This window comes from Fringilla coelebs (assembly GCF_963513975.1).
Source record: "Fringilla coelebs genome assembly, chromosome: 1".
Taxonomy (NCBI): domain Eukaryota; kingdom Metazoa; phylum Chordata; class Aves; order Passeriformes; family Fringillidae; genus Fringilla; species Fringilla coelebs.
The window spans coordinates 52,653,584-52,677,526 of record NC_140028.1 but is presented as its reverse complement, the minus strand read 5'-3'; the positions used below and the strand labels follow the sequence as shown (position 1 = coordinate 52,677,526).

General features: G+C 45.3%; 1 protein-coding gene across 1 annotated transcript in view; it reads right to left on the bottom strand.

The window, feature by feature from the left end:
- RAB31 (RAB31, member RAS oncogene family) overlaps nt 1-22,636 on the bottom strand; it is a 61,253-nt gene extending 38,617 nt beyond the window's left edge. Inside the window, exon 1 of the mRNA XM_084201872.1 lies at nt 22,560-22,636. Within this exon, the coding sequence (XP_084057998.1) occupies nt 22,560-22,598 (39 nt within the window). The 5' untranslated portion in view covers nt 22,599-22,636. The remainder of the gene's footprint in view (nt 1-22,559) is intronic.
- Nucleotides 22,637-23,943: the final 1,307 nt, after the last annotated feature.

Here is a 23,943-nt window from a genome sequence, read left to right as displayed (position 1 = left end):
CCCTAAGAATGAACACACTGAAGAAACTGCCTTCTGTCCTTCTACTTGCAAAGTAAGGACAAAAAAAAAGAAAAAAAAGAACATCTGGCTTGTAACCACCACAGATCTCATGACTAACTTCCCATTTCAGCTTTAAAGGAAGGTTGAGACACCCTGGAGACAGGCACCACAAAAATCTGCATTAAGAAGCAATGGAGAACTGACCTCTATATAAACAAGGATCCCACACACAGCTCCTTCAGAAGGAAGTTTTCTCATCAACTTGGACAAGGCCAGGATTCAATCAAATTTACAATGTGAATTTGTAAAAATGTTTAAAAAATTAAAAATGCCCGTCCCTTCAAAACATTCCTCACAATAACTAAGAGTCACTGAGACATCAGCTACAGACAGGTCTCATTAAATCTGACAGGGTTAACATGAGTTAGTCTTACAGATCAAAAGAAGAATGAGCCCTAGCAACCTGGAGGGTATAAATACTAAGTGCTCAAAAATCCCCAGGCAAAGAAGATGTTATTTCAGCAATAATATGAGAAACATTTGGACCTGACAAGTCTTTATCCTCTCCCACATGCCAGAAACTGATCCCACAGCTCATGTGGCTTCCATCAAACTCAGCAGGACTTCCCTGCACCTCACAGCAGGAATACATCTGCTCCCCAGAGCCCATTTGTGCCAGGCTCCCCAAAAGCTGAGCAGCCACCCACCCTAACTTGAGCAAAGGCACCACAAGCATTTGGCAGCTGAACCCTTCCTCTGAGGATCCCTGATCAAGAGAAGGGAGCACCACCAATGCAGTCAGGGTTAATTTAGGGTAACCCCCAGGAAGCCTCTCATGGCAAAGCTTTTCCATCAGCCATAGGGCTGGAATTACAAAGCTGCTCACACTGATGGAACTCAGGTTTCAGCCAGAGAGCAGTACCAGAGCCTACCAGCAAGCTGTTCTGAAGCTTTCTCCAGACTGGTTAGCATCAAGAAGTGCAATTAAGTGCATGCACCAGAAACATCTGTGGTCAAATCTGTCCTTAACAATTCTTTCAGTCCAGTGGGATAACAGCACCTTCTGTCTTCCTTCAGACAAAAAAAAAAAAGAAACAAAATCTAAACAAAACAAAATAAAAACAACAAAAAAACCCAGGCTTGATGAAACACACAGAACTGAGGTGCAGTCAAAAAGCTGTCCCTCTCTCCTGGGTGGGGAGGAGGGAGGAGATGATCTGCTCAGAGAGGAAGTTGGCTGCTCCTCATTGTTAAGAGAAGCAACAATTCCTGGCTCCCTGTTACATATTCACACCACCGGACACTCTTGGCTGATTCATCCCTAACTGAAAAATAACAGAGGAGCCAGTTTATGCTCAGGATTTCCCAAGTTAAATTCCACTTTTTGTGACATTGATTTGATTCCTGCCAGTGCTAGTGCAGAGAGGAAGGAGAGGTCCTTGTCTTGTTCCAAGCAGAGCTTTCACTGTTGAAGCATTAAAGATGTACAGATGAAAACACTTGAATTGGTATGAAGTTACCAGAAAGGAGAAAACTGTCCTTTATTATCAATGTATTTCACATTTTATATACCAAAACCAGGCACTGAAAACCTTTGTAACTGGCCAGGCAAACCTGAGGTAGAAAGACAGAATTTAAACTTTAGGGGAAGAAAAACAATCAATGAGTCACAAAAAAAAAAAAAAAAACCAAAACAAAACAAAAAAAAAAACCAAATGCAGAGAAACCATTCATTCCAGTAGCTCTATAAAGCACAGCTGGTTTTGACTTGGCAAATCAGCTTCTGCACATTTGAAAAGCTCTTCTTTCCACTGCCAGAATTGGCCACACTTTCGTTTTTGATTTACAGTTGAATCACCCTGGCCCATTCCCATTACCCTCAGCAGGACTTTGATGGAATCTGAAAATTCACAGCAGTGTAATCGCATCTCAGAGCTGCTAAATGGTTTGCATTTCATTAGCTATCATCAAACAAATCGCAAGGCCTGGGCTGTAAAGAAGGCCTGGGCTGTAAAGTATCTCTGGGCTTTAGCAGAAATGTAAGCTCAGCTCTGGTCAAGTCTGGTGTCCAGGAGGAATGCCACTCCTTGGGCACAGTCTGGCACGCAGCACTGAGACACTCAACATGCATTTTGAATGCTTTCAGGGTTGCCAGTTCTTAACCCAAGGGCATGTGACATGGTAAGGCTGAGCACAGGATTATGGCTGTCTTTTAAATTCCAGTGGAGGTAAAAAAGCAACAAGCTGAAAAATAAATTAAAGCTTTGCAATTTGCAGCCTGCTTTAGTCTTCTGTGCCCGCCTTCAACATTTTAATCATTACTCTGTGATCGAATGCAGGTAGCATTGCAATACTTTCCATGTCTTACTAATCCACTTACAGCTGCTCTGGAAGGCTGTGACAGGCAGCTTGAAGAGCATCTGAAGCTGCCTCTGGATTTTTATCAACTGTATGAACATACAAGGAAGAGTTATGCACAACAGATTCCTGATCGCAGTTTCCAAGGGCAGTATTTTAATCCAAGAATTACTCTGCCCAATAAACTTTTTGCTATCCTTAAACACGTCCTTCACCCTTCCCTGTGCTTGGGTATCACTTTCAGTTGTCTGAAAACACTGCTGTAAGGAGAAATACCTTGCAGGGGACCAAGGTTCAGAGACACCCCTGGGACTGAACTGAACTGCCAAATGTCAGGCTTGTCCCAGGGAAAATGAAGCCATGCACTGTGGAGTGGTGTCTAGGAAGGAAAAAAAAAGAAAAGCTTCCCGCCTTTATTCAGTTTTTCCATCTGCAAGATGTATCAAGTGGGCAAAGCTATCACTGCATAACTGCACAGATGAAAATGTAAGAGCAGCTCTTAGACTCACACACTGGCTCTCAGCTGCTTCACCAAGACAAAACTGCCTGAGGCTTCAGCCTGAACCAAAGGGATGCAGGTACAGGTGCTCTGAAGCCTCAATTCCACAGTCAAAATAGAGGCATCTCATCCAGGACACTAATGATTTCTGTAAACTCAAAATTTTGTGGCTGTATACCACCAGTGATCTTCAAGGAATTTCTGCAAAGATCTGGGAGATACTCATCTGCAAAGCAAATTTTTGAAAGGGAAGAACTAGGACCAGAGTTGGCTCCCAGAAGTGTAATTTTGCTGTCATGCACTTCCCTGAGTGAGGGGTACTTGCCAAATGAGCAACACTCACACTGAATGTTGGAACCCAGCTGCCCACGATCCCAGCACGAACACATGGATCTCACTGCAACTCTGTTTTGAGAGGGAGGATGGCCACCACTGCCTGCTCTGGTGGGCTTACCCTGGCTGGATTCTGCAGTGTCTCACTTCAGTAGGAACCACCACTGCTCTCCTGATCATCTGTCCCTGTGTGAACTTCACACGAAAATCCCTATTTGCATTTCCCTTTGTTGCATTCCCTTCTTTAAACTCATAATATATGATAATAAAGTTGTCTTTTAAGTCAGTTGGTACATTACTCCCACTAAGTTAGGATGACCTATGCCAACTCCCACACAGTAAAAAACCCTACACATCACTTCTAATTGCTTTCAGGCCAACATTGCTGTTGCAGAGCAAAAATTAGCTACAGAATCAGACTTTTTCCTCTGGAGCACATTAGATTTATATTAATTCCCTCTACACACAAAAGTGCAGCACTCATTCTACCCACAATCAGGTCAGTCCTGTTATATCAGAATGCAATCCCTCCTCCTAGTGCTGCAAGGACTGCATTTGGCACAATAATTCTTGGCTCTATTGTTCTCAGCTCACTAGCTGCTATATGAAAATACTTATTTGATTTTGCCTTGCCACAGCATTATGGGGATGTAAAACAGTGATGGTTCTAAAGCATTCAGACAGTACAGTAACAAAGAGCTATTTAAGTTCTTTAAGAGATAGTCAAGCACTGAGTTTATCTGTTTGGTATTTATATGCATCCTCAATACCACCTGTATGTTTCTACTGGCTGTTTTAAAACAGGAAAACATTTGCCAGTCAGGGCTTAATGTATCTGGCCTCCTGTGGTGGGCTGATGCTGCCTGGAAACCAGTGCCCACAAAAGTCACCCTACCACTCCCTCAGCTGGGCATGGGGGAAAAAATAAAACAAAAAACCTGTGGGTTGAAATAAGGACCGGGAGAGATCACTCACCAACTACTGCCAGGGGCAAAATAGACTTGAAATGGGGAAATTAGCTTAATTTATTGCCAATCAAATCAAAGAAGGATGATGAAAAAAAAAAAAATCTTAAAACACCTCCCCCACCCCCTTCCCTTTTTCCTGAGCTTAACTTTACTCCAATTTCTCTACCTGCTCCTCACCAGAGCATTGTCTCTGCCTCCCACTCCTCCTTAGGAGAAAGACTCCCCACATTCCTCTTCTGCTCACACGTGAGTCCTTCCCATGGGGTGCAGTTCTTCCCAAACTGCTCCAGCACAGTCTCTTCCATGGGGTGCAATCCTTCAGGCACAGACAGCTCCAGTGTGAGTCCTCCAAGGAGTCACAAGATGGGCCAGCAAAGCTATTCCAGTGTGGGCTCCTCTTTTCACAGGGTCCATAGGTCCTGGCAGGAGCCTCCTCCTGCATTAATTTTCCATGTGGTCACAGTTTCCCTGAGGCATCCACCTTTTCCAAAATGCTCCCTCCGTTGACTGTAGGAGGATCTCTGCTCCACCACGGACCTCCATGGGTTGAAGGGGCCCAGCTGCCTCACCATGGTCTGCACGCAGGCTCCAGGGGAATCTCTGCTCAGGAGCCTGGAGTACCTTGTCTCTCTCCTTCTCCACTGACCCTGGTGTCTGCAGGGTTGCTGCTCTCACATATTCTTCTGCAATCTGCTCTTGGGCAGTAGTTTTGTCCATTTCTTAGCCATGTTACCCCAGAGTCAGTACCACCATCACTGATGGGCTCAGCCTTGGTCAGTGCTGGGTCCACCCTGCAGCCAGCTGGCATTGGCTCTGTAGGACACCAGGGAAGCTTCTGGCAGCTTCTCACAGAAGCCACCCCTGCAACCCCACCCCCCCTGCCACTACCAAAGCCTTGCCATGGAAACCCAATACATCTCTGAATGGAAAACATCATCTGATCCCTTTTCTAGGTTTGTTTTCCTTCAGTCCACATCCATTTGCAAAACATGTACAGTGACTGACCATCTGCTTCACCTCAGAGCTGAAGGGAGTCTACAGCCCTGTCCACTCTGCTCCCAGAGCCAAATGCCTGCTGCATTACCAGTTTTGGCACCCTTACCAGTGTGATTATTCAGCATGTGGTTTCCTTCCACACACATCCTGCACACATCTTCCTGTGGAATTAAACTCAGGCCTGCATAGCTGCTCCAGTATCTGCAATTCCTGGAGCCAGGGAATGCAGTTCTACTGGTCCTGCTATCTGTAGGCTTCCCTGGAGTTAGCAAGTCTCTTTGTAGTCACAGGCCCCTTGCTCTCCATCAGATCCCAGCCCAGTCATCTTTCAGAGACAACAGAAACCTCTAATGCCCAAGTTTCAACTACACTTACTTTAATATTTTGCTACATCCCTTTTCTCTCTTATAGATAAAAAGAGTATTTTCATCCCTCCCTCACTCACAGACTGCAATATTAATTACAATCTCTTCAACTGTCTACTTTTGTCAAAGACATACCCAAAGATCACAAGCAACACCATACCATAAAGTCAAAAATCGAGCATTGATGGCAAAAAGCACTTTGCCATCCCACCAAAGCGATGTGCCTGGCCAGAGATAAGAGACTGAGATAAGAGAGCAGCTAATTCTATATTGTAGCTAATGCTAGCAAAGATTCACTTTGCCAGAGACATTGATATATCCATGCATGTAATATTATATAAAACCCAAGTCTTTCCTAGAGTGTTTTCAAGATAATTGGCATTATTCTGCTATCATCACTAGGGCTCCAATCCCAAGCTCTCCACACTGGGTTGATGGCATGGAGAATCATAGCTGCAGCCTTAAGAATTATAGAATCATAGAAAGGGACTTTAAAGATCGTCTACCTCCAACCCACCTACCATGGGCAGGGATATCTTTCTATACACCAGGTTGCTCAGTGCTCCATCCAGCCTGTCCTTGAACACTTCCAGGGATGGGGCATCCACAGCTCTGGGCAACCTCTTCCAGTGCCTCACCACCCACACAGCAGAAAACTTCCTCCTAATATCTAATCCAAACCTACTATCTTTTGTTTGAACCCATTCATCCTTGTCCTGCCTCTTACACATGATAACATGTCCCTCTCCATCTTTCTTGCAGGCTCCCTTCAGGTACTGGAAGGCCACAATTAGGTCACCCTGAAGCCTTCTCTTCTCTTGGCTGAACAATTCCAGTCCTCCCAGCCTTTTGTTGCACTAGAGAGATGTTCTATCCCTCTAATCACCTCGGTGGCCTCCTCTGGGCTCTCTCCAACACATCCTGTGCTGAGGACCCCAGGGCTGGATGCAGCACTGCAGGTGGGGTCTGACAAGAGCAGAGGGGCAGAGTCCCTTCCCTTGCCCAGCTGGCCACACGCCCAGGACGTGTTTGACCTTCTGGGCTGCAAGCTCACACTGAGAGCTCATGCCCAGCCTCTCATCCAGCAGAATCCTCAGGTCCCTCTCAGATCTGCTCACGCCACAGCCTGGAGTGATACTCATTGCCCCAACAAAGTATTCCACGTGTCTGCTGCACATTTTCTCTTCCAGGACTTACAAATCGTGCTGCTCTTCCACAACCAGCCAACTTTTTTGTCTATGAAGCTGACACAGGAATATAGAGCGATCCTGATTTAAGAGAAAGGGGGCTGTGGAGGGAAAGGGACAACACAGCTATTTTTCAGGAATAAAATTAACACTGCAGCCAACCTACCTCTGCTTCACACTTTTTAGAGCTCACCTACTCTGGTAAAAAAAAAAAAAAAAAAAAAACAAACAAAAACCAACCCAAAACCCAAATCCATAATCCAATTCCACTATTTATGCTTAATCACTGCATCTTACTCTACAAAGAGCAAGCTAACCACAGTGCATGCCACCATGAGTGTGGACAGCAACGATAACAGCCTTTGATTGTTGCTAATATTATACAGAAACTGCTTCCCCACACCAAATTTCAGCTAATTCTCTGTGTCTTTTCTTACACCTTTCCTTCCCCTTTGCACACAAGTTATCAAATTCAGAACAGCAGCTGAACTGCCAAGAGAAATGGAGGATTTTAAATTGAAATCAAAGAGTAGAATCTCAATCAATTTCTTATGCCCTTGTCAGCATGTGGTATGGGCGGCTGTGGAGAGAGAATTGCTTAGCCTGGTGAAAAGGAAGAAGGAGCTTGGTGTTTATTTGCATTCCTTCAGCTCAAATTGTGGCTTTTGGGGGCACTGGCTATTCATTTAAGATGCTCAACTCCATGTTTTGAACTGCCTCTACAGTTCCAAGTAGGAGCATGGTCTCTATAAAACCAGCTGCAAATCAGGTGGTATCAATCTGGCTGTTTAATAAGATGAGAGGATGAAAGGAGAAAGAAGAGGAGCACCTTTGAAGGGTCACACACACGCAAATCTCCTTTGGACAAGCAGCACATGCCAATGAACGAGCAAAAATCCTTCCCCCCGGATTGCACGGGGGACCCATCAGTACAAAGCCTGAGGACACCTTTAATGAGACTTGCTCATGTGAAGCAGTGAAAAGCTACAGTGAAGCAGCTTTTGAGTACAACAGGGTGGTCACAAACTGTGCTGAAGCAGCCCAGCCTTTGGGGGACCTCATTGTCAAACAAGGCACCGGCTGATTAAGTCACAGGAAACAACTTTGCATCAATAAAACTGACTCAGGACTGAACCCGTGGCAAGGAACAAAACCCCTGGCAGTACCTGACACTGCTGCCCACCAAAGCAAGCTCCACCGCAAAGCCGAACAGCCCCGAGCCCCTCTGCCAGGGCCGGGGGTGGCGATGCGCGGGAGGGCATTTCCAGGGGCAATAGCACCGCAGGCAGGCATTTCCCGGGGCAATAGCACCGCAGGCATTTCCCGGGGCAATAGCACCGCAGGCATCTCCCGGGGCAATACACAGGCATTTCCCGGGGCAATAGCACCACAGGCATTTCCCGGGGCAATAGCACCACCTGGTGACTCCCGGCACTGCGGGAGGAGGGAACCGGCCCCGCCCGGCCGCTCCCCGCGGTGAGACTGCAGCGGAGGAGAAGGGACACTGACTCGGCTGCCACTGAGTGAGCTGGGAGCCGAAAGCCTGGGGAGGGAGGCAAAGAGGACAGCAGGATCAACTTGCAAGAACTAGAAAGGTGAGGCAGACTGAGAGGGAAAGCAGAGTGCCGGAGCACCTTCCCTTGGAATCACAGGCACCTCCCACTGCTGGGACCACCTTGAGGAGCCCGGTGGGGCAATGGGTGGTGTGAATGTTGCAAGGGCAGCTTCAAAGGAACGCCCCTATCCCACAATTAATTTACTGTACTAATGAACAAAGGGAAAACCCCACAAAACCCTCAAAAACCCCACCCAAACCTGCAATGTTGAATGCCACAGAGGGGAAATTTTTGGGTTCATTTTTAGGAGATTGTAGCTGTAGGACTTCATGGAGTCACTATCTTCCACACAAGAATCACACCTCTAATTGCCTTTTACTGACCACTGGATCAGAGGATCCTCCGGACCATGGTACATCACAGACCAGAAGACAAACCCACTAAACCCACCCTGACAGGTGCCTTGCAAGTGGTAAGAAAGTGAATTACAGAACCATGGAATCACAGAATGGTTTGGGATGACAGGGACCTTAAAGATCTTCTATTTCTGTCCCCCTGCCATGGACAGGGACACCTTCCACTAGATCAAGTTGGTCAAAGCCCCATGCACACTTACAGGGATGGGGCAGCCACAGCTTCCCCCAAGGATCTCAAACCATGTTTGAGGTGCTCTCCTACCACCCTCGTTCACCCTAATCACATCTCCCTGCTGCCAGCTTGCTGATTTCCCATCTGAGCTCCACCACAGACATTTAAGTACGACCTCTCCAGTGTTCACCATTTCATTTTGCAGGTGAGGATGAGAAATGGGCCCTGGTTTACCATGGGTCACACTCCCAACACCAACAAAACAGGCACTAAAAACAAACCTCACCGATCACTCCAGCAAGTCAAACCTCAAGCAGGGAGGAGCTAAATAAAGCTAAAAGAAATTAAAACTGCAGGTACTGCTTCAATGCCTATGTGATTTTATTGATAGTTACACCTGGATTTTGGCAATTCCAATGGTCAGAGTTAATTTCCTAGACACTTTTTAACATCTGCATGCTGCCATCCCTTTCCTACCTGCTCTATCTCAAAACACACACAGAGTCACAAAAATCCACTTGATGTACTACTCCTCCTGCAGAGAAATTCCTATTTAAAGATACAGTAAAAAATGTGTGAATACTATCTACTTAGAAATCCTCATAATTGTCCATGAAGTTGAAAAATTAGGTAAGGGAAGTAACATACAAGTCAGTGTACCTCACATTGTCAGTGATAATGAGTATTGATTGCAGGGGTTTTATCTCTATTGGCCATATGCACACACACCAGCACAGCAATTTGGTTAAATATCTTTCATCACCATTGCGCAATGCAGTGATCAGAGAAACTAAATTTAGTTTTCAGACAACATGCATAAATAACCTGAGGTTTTCACAGTTAAGTAAACACATTAAGCAACAGCATCCTGACAAATGTTGTTTTCAAGTACAATTTGCCAGCAAAAAATGGGATAAAAAATTCTGCGCAGTTCTTTCCAAACCAAATTCTTTTCTTAAGTGAACCTTCCCCACACATACTGTAACAGCTGCAACTTTCCAAATACTGGTATGATGAGGAGATAATCTTTGACTTGAACTGCTGTTTGACACAAGTTGCTGTTCATACTCCAACACCCTACCTCTTTTCATTGTCAAATTCTATCATTAGGGGTCATGATTTAGAAATACGGGCTTGTTAGTGCCACCTAGTAAATACAAAAACACAGTAATTTCTATTCCTGCCCCAACACAGACGGTATTAAAAATCTTCCAAATGGTCTGAAATTGACAATCCAATCCAAACACTGTAATTTCACATTGCAGATTGCCAACAAGCATCAAGTCATTTTCTTTTATTAAATTAAGGCAGTGGCTCTTACACAAGCAACAATATGCCCATCAACTGCAGCATTTGACAAACTGGCTCTTGTGTTCAGTTTGCTATTTCACTGGTATAAAAACTGCACAGCAATTGCCTGGAAAAACTGTAAAAGGGCTCAATTACCTTCAAATTTGTCCAACCAAGCTCAATAAGCCCTATTCAATTCAACGCTCAGATATACTCATCCCCATTTGTAACTGTCCCACCTGCAACTTGTTACTGCATTTCATAGCAGAGAGGAAGAAAAAAGCCACATAAATTATGAGTTATAACTGAAACACCAGTTGAAAACTTCAGTCCTGGAGACAAAAAAGCCCAATCCCTTCTCCCTCTTGCAGCAACAAGCAACAGAGAGGAAGAAGGCAGTTTCAGGGGGCAGCTATAAAAACACACATTTCCTCTAACAAACAGGAACCAGCCTCACGGCCAAGGATCTTTGCTCCAAATTAGCAGAGCCCTGGTACCAGCTATGTCACCTACCAACAACCAGAAGCAAATAACTCTTCCACTGGTCTCTACTGGCCAAAGGCAGCTGGACACCATCAGCCATGAGTGGGTCAGGAAACACCACAAGGGTGGGACAGGAACTAAGGATTTCATACTTGGATTTATTGCCAGAAACTCTGCTTTTGATTATCAGCTCCTTTTAGGTGATCCAACAACCTGCAAAACCAGCAGCCTCTAGTGACCATCTAAGGTGTGAGCTGGTCTCCTTTATCAGCAACCTAAAGGCTGCCCAGCTGCTATGGGCACCCTCTTTATGCAAGCTGCTTTAACAATTTGCCAGTCTTTGGAATGCCACCTCCATCAACCTTCCAGACACAATAAAACAAGTTTCTTCTGCAGGGGGTATCAGGGGAAGGGGACAAGTTGAGAGTTTCTGAAATTTGCCATTATTTGTTATTTACAATTAACTGCAAATTACAATTTGTTATTTGCAATTAACTGCAAAGTAGATGCTATGCATCCATGTGGACAATCAGTGGTTACATGAAGGAGAGGTCCAAAATCCTTGAAACTGGAGGTTTTCATTTCCTGAATTTATGTACAGGATGCGAAACGGACAACCAAAAGTTTGCCTAAAACTAAATCTGTGTTAAAAAATATTTCACCCAACTGTTAGGTTTAATTAACCTCAATTAGTAGTGATTTCATATCCATTCCACCTGTTGTCTGGATGTAAAGTTTTCCCTAAGACAGCAAATATCACCACTCATTTTAAACAGCATCATATAAAGACCCACCTGGTGCTTTCCCCTCTATCACTCATGCAAGCAAACAGAAGAGATAACAGCAAGCACCATAGAATAAAACCCAGGGCTGGGTTTTTTATTGGTGGGTTTACTGTGTGCTGCTGTGAAGTTACTAAACCTAAAGCTATCTGCACCAAACAGGCTCACAAATGGGAGAAATTATCAGTGCAAGGCTGTAGCCCTTAAGCAGTTGACTTCTTGAATGTGTTCACCTCCTGTTGATTTCATCAGGAACGAAACACAGCAACTTCTAAAAGCTGGTAACACTAGTGCCATGAAATTCAACTTTTTAGGGAAAGGCCCCTAAGGAAAACCAGATTTTGTTGGTCATACTGTTGAGGCACCCTCTTCTCTCCATCACAAAAATAACTAGACAACCAGTATCTAACTTACAAGTGACCTGCAAAAGGAAGTTTTCATTCACCTGGCCATTTTTTCTCATCTTCACTCAAAATCTGGGAACCAGAAATGACTAGAAGTGTATAGACTTTGCAAATCTCGAGTGAAAACACGCTGGGAACATTTCAAGGGGAATGTTAAACCATGGAGTTTAGTACATTTAAGGGCATCTCCTCAAAGAACAAAGGGGTAGAAGGACTGCATTTCACCGTTCCCTCCAAAGTAGGAAAAGCCCCACAGGAGGTGCTGAGGAGTCACCCTCAAGACAGACTGTCTGGATACTAAACACTTCCAGTGTCACAGCCTGAGTGTTTGGGACTACATGGAACTAACTCTACAGTTCCCACAGATCCCAGACACGGCAGAACAGGGGCAGGGATTGAGGAAGACATATCAACTGGCCAATGAGATCCTGCCAAAGCCTCCCTGTGCCACACCTGTGACAGTGTTTTTTGACTGGTTGAGAGATACAGCTGAATTTAACTCAATGCAAGCAACAATTCTGCAGGCTCCACTGTCCAAAAGTGTTTTGAAACACAAATGAAACAGCGCTAAGACAAAGTCAGGGGTTTAAAATAATTTAAAAGGAAACTGAAGGCTAAAACCAAGGGAGAGGTTGGCAGGGTTTTTTCACCCCATGTTATTATTTCTACTACCTTTTGTTGGTTTGCTCTAACTTTCTGTTTTATTATCCTCAGCTTCTCTTTCTCATGCTCCTGACTTTACTCCTCTGTGTTCCTCAATCCCTCTCACCAGTCCCCCTACAATGCTTCCACATGTTCTATCTTGGTCTCACAGTTTCAATACTCCACCTCCTCCTCCATTACTCTCTGCTCCTCCAAATCTCCTCCATGCCAACCTCTACACCCCTTTTTCTACTGATCTGCACATCCTTGCAAGTGTTCAAGGCCCTGAGCAATGTTGTCTACAGGAACGTGTCCCTACCAATGGCAGGGGGGCTGGAATCAGATGATCTTTAAGGTCCCTTCCAACCCAAACCATTCTTTGGTCACAAACTATTCCTGAAGAACTTTTTGGGCTGCAGGGCTACCACTCTCCTTCAGACAGTCTCTTTAAATTTGGATTTAGGGTGTCAAAGGTTGGCTTTCTCTCTGCCATTTTCCACACCAGCCTAAGGGAGAAGACAAACCTGGCCACGAGATAGGCAGAGCTCAGCTATTCTATCTGGCATTAAAGTCAAATGACAGGAATCACTCATGAGCTGTATAATCTCAAATATTTAATTTACCTAAACATTTTATCTTATTCTCCACACATCACTGCATTCAACTGTGCCTTAAAGCATATGCTGAGCTTTAAGCATGGGATTCAATTTAGCCCATGCAGCAAAGGCTGAAGGATGTACCCTGATGCTCTGCTGAAGGGGGATTACCCTAATGCTCAGAATCAAACATATGCTTAAGGATGCTACTCAGATTAGGGTTTCAGTAACATAATCTCGAATCAAATTTATGTTATCTGGCTTTATCCAACTGCCAATTTTGTCACATAAAACATGCTCCAACTGTCTGTCTAATGCCCTGGCATGCATTTATTCTTTTCAAGCACCCTCTGCAGGAAAAAAATAAACAAAAATATCCAAGGCAGAAAAAAAACCCACATCAGTTTAAGACAGAACAATCGATTCTGAAGATTATTCCATAAACTACACTCTGCTGCTGGAGCCATAACACTTAAAGACGAGGTTTAATTCCCTCACTGACATTTAACAAAACCAAGACAAAAACAAAGTTCAGCTTTCCTTGGATTTTCCACAAGAGCAATAACATTCAAAAAAGAAAACTGCTGGTGTAAGGGATAATGTAGCAAAAAAAAACCCCCATGTTTGTAGCACATTCACAAAATTAATATCCTAAAAGGAAGCTTGCCTACACAGTATTGGAAAGGTTGAAGTCAGCAGAGACTATGCACCATGAATAACTTCTGGCCTAAAAGTGGTTGGAGGCTTCCTGTTCATATCAGCTTTAAGAAGGTATATTTCAAGTGTTGCAATTATGATTCCTAAAATAGGCACTTAAATACTTATATTTAGCATGAAAAGGAAAAGGAAAAAAAAAAGAAAGATAGATAATGGGCTTCCTATTTAAGAAAGAACATACTCCCTTTCTCATTTCCTAAACCCCTCCAGGAATTAATCAGCTGCGAGATTCATCCACCAAAGTGGAAGTGCACCCTTAGAGGCTTATAGTGGTGGGTATCAGTCAGTGAGAGGTTCACTTTTTTTGTGGTTTGAGGGTTTTTTATTAACAGAAACTACCTAAAGCAAACAAGACTAGTATTTGCTTCCATGGATAGCAGAAAATGCTTAAAGTGAAAATTGTGACTGTATGTTTACCAACATCTCCGATATCTCAGTTGTAATATCCTTCAAAATCCTAAACTATTGACCATAGTGGCAACATATTTTGACCCCCTTAAATCAAGTACCTAAAAACTGAAGTCTCAAGAGTCAAGCTGAACCTTGGTGTGACACCAGACCACATTCAAGGGAAGGCTCTTTTCAATCAGTCTTTGGCAAGTCTGGTGATTCCCAGCACGGCTTCTCTCTGCTAGCACACACCGGATGTTGACCTAAGGATTCCTTCTTGTCAATGAATTCCCCCACAGAAAGAAATGGGTAGATCTGGAGAATTGACACAACAGCAGTACTGGAGATGACTTATCAGTTACCAATTACAAGCATAAGATAGAGAAGGTTAAAACTATTCCAGTAGCATCCCACAGGTCATCAGTGAGTGTGGAAAGAGATGCAGGTGACTTCAGACACATTCTGTTGCCCAGAAGCACTGCTTTGCTGATGAACCATGAGATCCTATCAACACTTAAGTTTTGTTTGCTGCAGAATTAAATGGGCCCCAAATTTAATTTAATTTTTTTTTTCAGAATTAAACCCACTTTAAGAATGTCTTGTAACTCATTTTGGCTCTGTATACAGAGGGAAGGGGAATCTGCTTCAGAGAGCCCCTAAGTGTAGGTGAATTCCTGTAAGAGCCTGATATTTATCATGTACAGTTTTTTATAGTCCCCTGCAGGGACTACAGTCCCCAGAGGGGTCCAACCAGGACACCCAATGACGTCTGCAGCATCCTGTCACTCTGCTGACAAAGGAGGAAACAATAACTCAGGGACACTAAGTATTTAGTGGCTGGATTTCATGCACATGCACTTCCACATGCTGCCCAAATAAGAACAAACTCTGGCCAAAACAAAAAGTGAAAAACCATAACTTCTCTACCCTCGCCTGCAAAAAATATAAACCCCATGCACTAACCAGCATTTCTGTTTAAAAATATCCCGGCGAAAATAAAAAGCGTTTGTTCCACTGCCTGTTGTTCAGCTTTCAGCACAGCCCTGCAAGGCCAGAGCCCGTAAATCAACCACTGGCATGTGCTTACACAAGGCTGTGCTCCCAGCTGACCTCCCATCCACCTCCGCTGGCGGCTTTCTAAAGCTTGGATTTGTCCTTTGGCAGCGGTGCTCAAAACAGCGAGCATTCACGGAAAGGGTGTACAAGATGTTTCAGAAGAAAACTGAAATGTGTCCCTTTCCTGGTATCCTACAAACTGAGATGGAATTTTAAAAATTCCCTTTCACCTTGACCTCGACACCACTACCCAGCCTCTACAAGGTATGTAGTGAGAAGAAAAACAAATCTGTAAGAATAAAAACATCTTTTATTTTGGTTTACTTTGGAAGCACATGTCCCATGGCAGCTCCAGACACCTTCTGCAGAGTTATATTCACATCAGCTGCCCTTGGCCTACAGTCAGGAGGTAGTGGGGGACATGACAGGGAGCAAAGCACTGGAGGCTTGCTCTGCCCTCTCTAAAAAGCATGGGATGATCCAATTCATTGGCACGATGACCTAACCCATAGGTGTGATTAGCACTGGATGGAAGTAAGACTGGTAGGTAGCTTGTGAGTAGACCAACTCTACCCAGCTTCCAACCTCCTTTCCCAACCCTCTTGGAAGGAAGGTACCCCTAACCATGTGTTGGGCACTTGGCTGGCCCCAGAAACACCTTGAGAAAAATATGAGCAGAGGAAGCTCCAAACCTCTTGATGGAGACCACAGCTCCAAAACCAGCCCCCACATCAGTGGAGGCTGGTGAGCCACCAAAGACAGCTGAGAAGGAACTCCTTGCCCTGCCTCAGTTTTCTGAGGCAGCCCCTGAACCATGGGGAAGGTGGGATCGACAGCAGCCTGCTCTAGTGGCAGGTCACCCTGCCCATGGCAGCAGGGTTGGAACCAGATGATCTTAAAGGTCCCTTCCAACTCAAACCATTCCATCATTCTTTAACAGTGCAAACCTGCTAAAGCAGCTCACTTCAAAGTGTTCACTTCAATGTGCCCCTCTCCCTTCCCCTAAAAACCACAGCAGAGGAAATGAAAAAAAAAAAAAAAGGTGCCTGTCCTGATCTTATCTGAAGAGAGATGTGGCCAGGAAATCCATGACTAATAGCAGTCCTGGGAGGGTCTAGCAGCCCTGATGACTGGACAAGTGGCATTTGCAAGAAGGAGCAACAGGGAGGCAAAAGAGCAAGAGCAGCAGAGTTATGGCTCCAACCTCCCTGTAAATGCTTCTCTCAACAAGCAATTAGCTTGAGAAATTTTAGACAGAATAGGTCAAGAATGGGTCTCTCCAGCCTGTATGTGCACTTGCAGTCTGCAGCACCCACACTGCACCCAGCTCAGACACAACCCAACCCAAGCAAAATGCACCAGCACTGTAATTTATAAACACCACCACAGGCAAAAGCCCTGCAGACCCAAAGGCCTTTGCCAATGGGCAGCTCAACTGCATTGTAACTGCAGCACATCCTCTCAATAAATCAAATTATCACCATAGAAACAAGTCCTACCATCAATCAGAGTTTCAGAAAGCACACTTAAAATGCAAATTAAAAATGGCCTTTTAATATGGCTTGACTTAAGCTGGTTAAAAGGAACCACCTGATGAAAATGAGAGGGTTTTTCTTTTCCCCATGTATTATTTGCATGCAAAGTTTCTGCCTCCTTCACATAGTCTGTCTCAGCATTACTTCACTGAGTACGGCTAAAACTGCACTCAACTATACAAAAAAATTGAGTTTATCACCATTCAACTTCCTTATTTTGGCAGAAAGAAAGAATGTGGTTTGTTTTTTTTCTCCAGAACTACTGTAAACCAAGAAGTTTCCCAATTTTTTGGCCAGAAATCAAAAAGAGCATGCGGCTGGGGAAATCTAAATATAAAGAGAATTTGAAAACCAGTAGAACTAGAGCCTGCATATGATATCTGGATGATAGTCACTGCATGGACTCCTTCAACACCAAGTTACAAGCATGGGATGGGAGCTCAGAGCTGGTTATCAGTGAATGGGAGCCCATCAAGTGCAGCAACAAGCACCAGCCACAGGGCACTCTTTTGCTACCCAGTAGATGATTAGCAACAAGCTTCCCCTTTGAGGTTTGCTGCTACTGAAACTAAAATCTGGTTCAAATTCCTCCTTCTGCCTCTTCAGAAATCCAGTTTGGTTGGGCCACTGGAAATGAAAGCAGAGTGTGACCTACACAATCACCTTTTCCTAGAAGGGTGTTCCAGTCTACTCTTCTAAGCAATCCCACACAACACCCTTGGACGAAATCAGTAAAGAAAAAATTTTGTAGATATGTTAGGAAAGCAATAGGGCCAAGATCAACATGATATCCTGAATTCCAAATTGTGAGAAATTGTTTACCTACATATTTAATGTCTATATTGCAAAAAAAAAATCTGATTGTAGCCATTTAAATGTCTTATAAAATAATATGAAAAGGCTGCTTTAGGCTTCTGAAGACACTTTTGTATTGATACAAGAGAACAGACCTTTCTTGCTTGGTGCATAACTGAATTTTTATGCAATATTGACAAACACAATAAAAACAGAATCACCAATCCCAGTCTTCTTTAGTATCAAGGTATGCTTCTTTTGACTGGCAAAGCAGGGCAATGGAATATGGAAGTGCTGTGTGCTCACATTAAGTGCATATTTCAGAGTATTCTTCATCAAAGAAGAATATCAAGAAAAAACATTTCCCAAGAAAATTAGGTATATGCAGTTCAGCCAACCATGTGTCTGTCTTTCAGTTCTCCACGGACTTAAAATCACTGTTCAGTTTTACCTGTAATTTGATGTTTCACTACAATGCAAAAACATAATTGGCTAGGAAAGAGATACAGATCAAAGGGCTCCTTTGATGGAAAGGCTGAAATGATGGACATTTCAAACCAGTGACTTCACAAGACAGACAGCCATGTGGTCACAACTGAAAAATTTCTCATGATAGAGCTACTTGTTTACATAATAAAACAGAATGAATGAATAGGTAATGATGAACCATTAACATGGGGGAAAAATTGCTTGGCAGTCTCTGTTCTTCTCTCAGACAAGATAATTTTGTGGACAAAATTACAGAAGGCACACATTTACTTCATCAGTACATTCCTCCTCTTTTCATGACCCCTCTGTTTGCTCTACTCTCTGTTTTAGGCTAGAACACTGCAGCTGTCGATGCACCCATGGCTTCTGCACTGTGCAGCGTTACTGTCTTCAGCAGGATGCTAACCTTACCACAGAGGCCACCTTGCACATACCTGGTGGCAAGAAAGCTCCTTAACTGGTTCAACCCTGCCAGGGGTGCTGTTCTCTTTTTAACAGGAGCTTTCCTATCTGTGCAGGGACATGTAGGCCACAAAAGCATTGACTATGACAAACATTTTAGACACAAACTAAAAGATTCCCAGTAATATGTGCATATATCTGTATCATAGTGTAAGTCCACAGAGGAAATGTCACTCCTTTTACAAATGCAGGCTCACCAGCTTCAGACAGCATTTTCATGCTAGCACAACGCAGGCCAGCAACTGACTTCTTATGAGCAAGAAAACTGAGGCACAAACAGAAGGGTGAAGAAACAAAGCATCAGCTAGGGAAGATGTGGGCACTATGTCCAGGAAAAACTTTCTACAGTAGAAGCAGTTAAGCCCTGGGACATAACCCCAGGGAGAAGATTGTGAGCTTTTAAAGACACAGGAAACAAACATATGTCAGGAATAAGAAGGGCTTTAGGGACAAGGGATGACGTCTGAGCCTCTTCCAATCCTACCTCCTTTGGTCCTGTGATGCACAGTCACAACACAAAAATGCAATAAACAAAAACAGGAGGAAGGGACTAATGGAGGTCACTTTAGATGGTAGTCAGCAAACCACCTCCCAAAGTCTGAAGAGTTGTCAAAGTTTCCTCAGGAAGTGACAAAGACAAGAAACTTTGCCTTAGTCGTAAACCTGGCAATCTCTTCTGCGGTTGCCACACACAATTATGTCAGGATTTGGCAGGGAGCTGTAAATCGCTCCTCCAGCCCACATAAAGAAAATGTTGGGAGCTAAGGCACAGGGCACTCAGCAGCCACAGACAGATTAGGAAAGCTGGCAGCTGCCCAGCCAGCCACATTTCAGCACTGAAGCACGGCTCAGGAACACAGCAGCTCCCCTACACTCCTCTCTCCTCCAGCCCCTCAACACAGTGCCTACATGGAAACACCATGCAAATCAAATGAGAGCTACACTTCATTTCAACCACACAGACTGAGCTGCAGCCAAAACCCGCTCAGACCCAGAAGCATGTGGCACCTAACACAGGGACAACTGCTGGGAACAAATAAACTGGACTGAGAGACCAGGAAGAGTCAGGGATAACAAGACAGGACTTGGAGCAAAGCTCAAGCATTTGTACTCAGGAAGATGAACACCTTCCACATGCAGATACCTCACTGCCCAGCAGCAATAATTTACTGGAGGAAGTAGTTTAGGAGCAGGCTTGAGGACACTTGCATGGCAACATACTAAAGAGAGATGTTCAACTGCACCTCCATAGCTCCTACAGCTGTGGCTGAGAGGCACTGGACAATTAGGCAGGCATCCTGCTCCTGCTCGCCCACTGGCAAGCTGGAAGCATCCCTTCTCAGAGAGCTCTGCAATCAACAAAGCCTTCCTTCCAAACTGACTCACTCCCACTCTCCTGCTGCCCCAGATTTCCCCTTTGCCCTTCTCTCGCTCGTGTCTCCTCCAACAGCTACAAATCCCATAACCATCATCTTGTAGAGCACCACTCCTGGCTGCTCCAAATCACTCCTATGACAGCCACAGAGAGTTTTAAAAACCTCAAGATACTCTGGAGGAAGAAGAAATTAAATGCAGACACCCAAATCCTGTTTTGTTAGATTAATGTTAAAAACTAGAGGCCAGGCTCCCTCCTGGCAGTGTGGGTTACATCCAGGAGCCAATAACCTACTCCCCATTTTTAGTGCAATGGCTACAGACACTCACTGGCCCTGGAGTACTGCACTGGCCCGTAGGGCTGGCAGCGTGGACCAGAGCTCTGGTTTCTCTATTCCTCTTCATCATCTTCCCATCTCGACCCTCCATAGCCAAATGGGGACAGAGCTTGTGGAGAAGCTGGCTTTGCAAATGCTGCACCAGCTGCAATTGTTCCCATTGGGAAATTCTGAATAGGCAGAAACAGCCCATGCCCAGACCCTCTGCACAGCTTGAAGCCAAACTGTGATCTTCCTGTCTGATCCAGAGGTGCAGTCTAGGGCTGTGTTCAGAAGTGGAGAGGGATATGGGTCTACATACCAATTTAATCCATATTTCTAACAAGGATAAGAACTTTTCTTGGGACTAGGACATGCCAGACTTTACTGATTATCAAGGGATCTATGACATATAATGCAGATTAACCAGGTCCAGGACCTACTGAAAAAAACAACAGTCAAGATTTCTTTTGCTAGATCTGAGAATGTATTTTTGAGTTGCCATCTAGCTTTCAAGCAGATCAGACAATTATTGCCTCCATTTGTTCACACAGACAGGTATGGAGTTTCCCTGCTCTAGAAACGTCAACTTCTTGAGGGGATTCATCATCTAAAGGATTCCTCTCTTTTGGGAAAATAGTGTCAATCCCCATGGTAAATGAGATGTCTGTGATCAGAAGTAGGTTTTGTAAGACTATGCCCTCTTAAAATGGAAGGAACATATCACTAATTACTAACTGACTATAACTACAGACACATCTCCCTAAGTGCTACCACTGCCACCCCATCATTTTAATGAATCTACAGAGTAATTGCATACTCTTAGTAACACAGAGCTGCATTATAGGTTTCTTTTCCTGTCTTAAGAAAAAAAAAAAAGCAAACAAGTGCCTTACAAAATCTCCAGTAAGTTTTAATGTTACAAAACATCAATAAATTATGGACATGTGGAATCTCATACCACAAGACATTTAATCTCTATAAAATTACAACATTTTCTGCTAGAGAAGAAAACAAGCAAAGACACATCCACATATTCTACCACAGACTCCTCATGTTTGTACAAACCACATTTATTTTTGTCACTATGCCATTTTAAAAGTTGAAGGCAGGAATTCTGACCAAGAAAGGAGGAGTGGTCACTGCCAAATACTTTGGGTTGAACTCTCCAGTGCCCTGGCACCGCATCCTGGCAAGAACTACTCCAGGGCAAGGCACCCACTCCTGCTGGGCTAAGTGTCAACACAAATCAGAGAGAACTGGAGCATCTATTTCTGTTTGGTTTTCAAATATTCAGCTCACTTGGATGGCATGAAAGCAAATTCACTCTAAAAAGCCTTCATTCATGCAGCTTCTCTGAGTGGAGATGTGGGCCTAAAAGCAGCCGAACTTGCAGCGGGTAATTTGAGATGTTTGACTTTTAAAAAGAAACTTGTGTACTGGAGTAGGGATGCTCTGCTGGTTTCTGTCAGGAGAGGTGGTTCTGCTCTGTGGCGGTGCTTGTGCCAACTTGGTGGGCACATTTTGCCGGGAAGCTCCCTCGGTGCCGGGCAGAGAGGGGCAGGCGCAGCCAAAGTGCAGAGCTAAGCACATTGCTGCTCCAGATGTGAAACGCACGCGCGAGTTCGCCAAAAAAGCGAAAGAAGAAGGAAAAAAAAAAAAAAAAAAAAAAAAAAGGGAATGGCAAAAAGGACGTTCCTGTAAGGAGTCGAGTCAAAGAAGCGCTGCTGAATAAAGCCAGGCAAGGAACTAAACAAAGCACCGAGCAGCACATCGGTGAGACGGGACCGAGCCCCGGGAGAAGGAGCCACCAGACACAGCGTCCCGGGGCGGGCAGCGCGGCTGCTTTTCTCCGGGCGGCTCCGGACCGCTGGAACGGGGCTCGGCGGGGCCACCGCCGCCTGTGACGAGCCCCCAGGGTGGGCTGCAAACCCCCCCACCAGGCACCTTCGGGGCTCTGGGACCAAAGGGAGACCTCCGCGGGGCCACCGCCGCCCTGGGGATGGCTCTGCGCCGGCAACCCCGGGAGCGCTGGGGGAGACCCCCAAAAGAGAGCCGCTCACCACCTCCCCCCGCCCGCTACGCCCTTCTCACTTCTAAAAAGTTGAGAAACAAGACAAAAACAAGCCCCAAAGCCTTCCCCCGCCCCGCGGAGGCCGGTGCGTGTCTGCCAAGTTTCGGCGTGGAGGAATTTTCTGCGGCCGAGCCCCCCCGCCCCGCCCGGGGCCGCCAGACGCGGCGCCCCCCGGGAAGCGGGACAGCGAGGCTGGAAGCGTTCCCCGGCTTAGCGAGCACCCCAGCTCCCACAGCCCCCACCTGCGAGGCGAGAGAGGAGGCAAAGAAAGGGGGAAGCGACCCCCCGGTCGCCCTTACTCACTCCAAGCAGACACACTTTCAGCTCGCGTATCGCCATCATCTGCACGGGGCCCGGCCGCTCCGCATCCCCGGCGCGCCGCCGCTCCGCACTGCCCCGCCGAGGCGGCCCAGCCCCGCCGGGGCCGCCCCCGCCGCCGGTCACATGCGCCCGGCCCCGCCTCGCCGCTGCCCCCCGCTCCCAGCGCCGGCCGGGAGCGCACGGAGCGCTCCGGGGCTGCCACCGCGCCCTGGGCTGAGCCCCGGCGCGGGCTGGGGAGCGGGGACAGCACAGAGTCGCTAGAGATGGAAGGAAGCTCTGGAGACTATCTGGTCCAACCTTCCTGCCAAGGCAGGATCACCTGGAGCAGGTTACACAGCAGCACATCCAGGTGGGGTTTGAATGTCTCCAGGGATACACGGAGGTCCAGCGCTCTGCCACTCTCAGAGGGAAGTTCTTCCTCATGTAGAGGTGAAACTTCTTGTGGTTCTGTTTATGGCCGTTGCTCCTCATCCTGTCACTGGGAACGACTTAAAGGAGTCCGACGCCATCCTCTTGGTACCCACCTTTGAGATACTTATATGTATTCATGAGATCCCCTTCAATCCTTTCTGAGGCCAAGAGTCTCTCCTCATAAGAGAGATGCTCCATACCCCTAATAATCTTTGTGTCCTTTCGCTGGACCTCCCCTGGAGCTCCTTGTCTTTCTTGTACCGCTCGGTAAATATTTGCTGTTGTGAGAAAAGCAGTCTGTGAGAGACGGCATCCTGCAGGGGGCTGTGCATATGCTTAGTCCTACACACCATGTGCTGGGCTTTGCACGGGATCGGGACTGCTCTGGTTGTGAACCATCTGAATCCATCTCCTTTTTCTTTCTTTTTTTTTTTTTTTAAGCTTTTCCTGCAATGTGCAGAAATACTTGAAAATAGTGACTCAATTTTTTTACCCAATCCTGGTAATATACACCAATTTGGATTAAAATAGTCAACCTCAGGTTAGTAGTAGGTTGCAGCCCACACATCACATACCAAATTTAAGTTAAACTCATCAGCTTAAGGCTAGTCCTCTGAAATCAATGAAGAAGTCATAACCACTCTGCTCTTAGTATGCAAGGTTCTAGAATTTATGGAGAAGGAATGCCCACAATAACCCCAGGAAGGCAGAAGAGCATCATCCATCAGATATTTTAAATCAGAGCATCTCTGTTCTGTTTGCAGTTTTATTTTGGCTTCTTTTTTGGTTTTTTCTTTTTTTTTCCCCTGCACTAATTTATCAGGTAAATCTTGATTAGTCATTGTGAGATTACTGCCAGGTCATTAGATGCTTCCTGGCAATAAGCTGTTATGGCATTCATTATAACACTAATTAGTTCCACACAGAGCCCTGCACCCGCACCAATAGGCTGGAT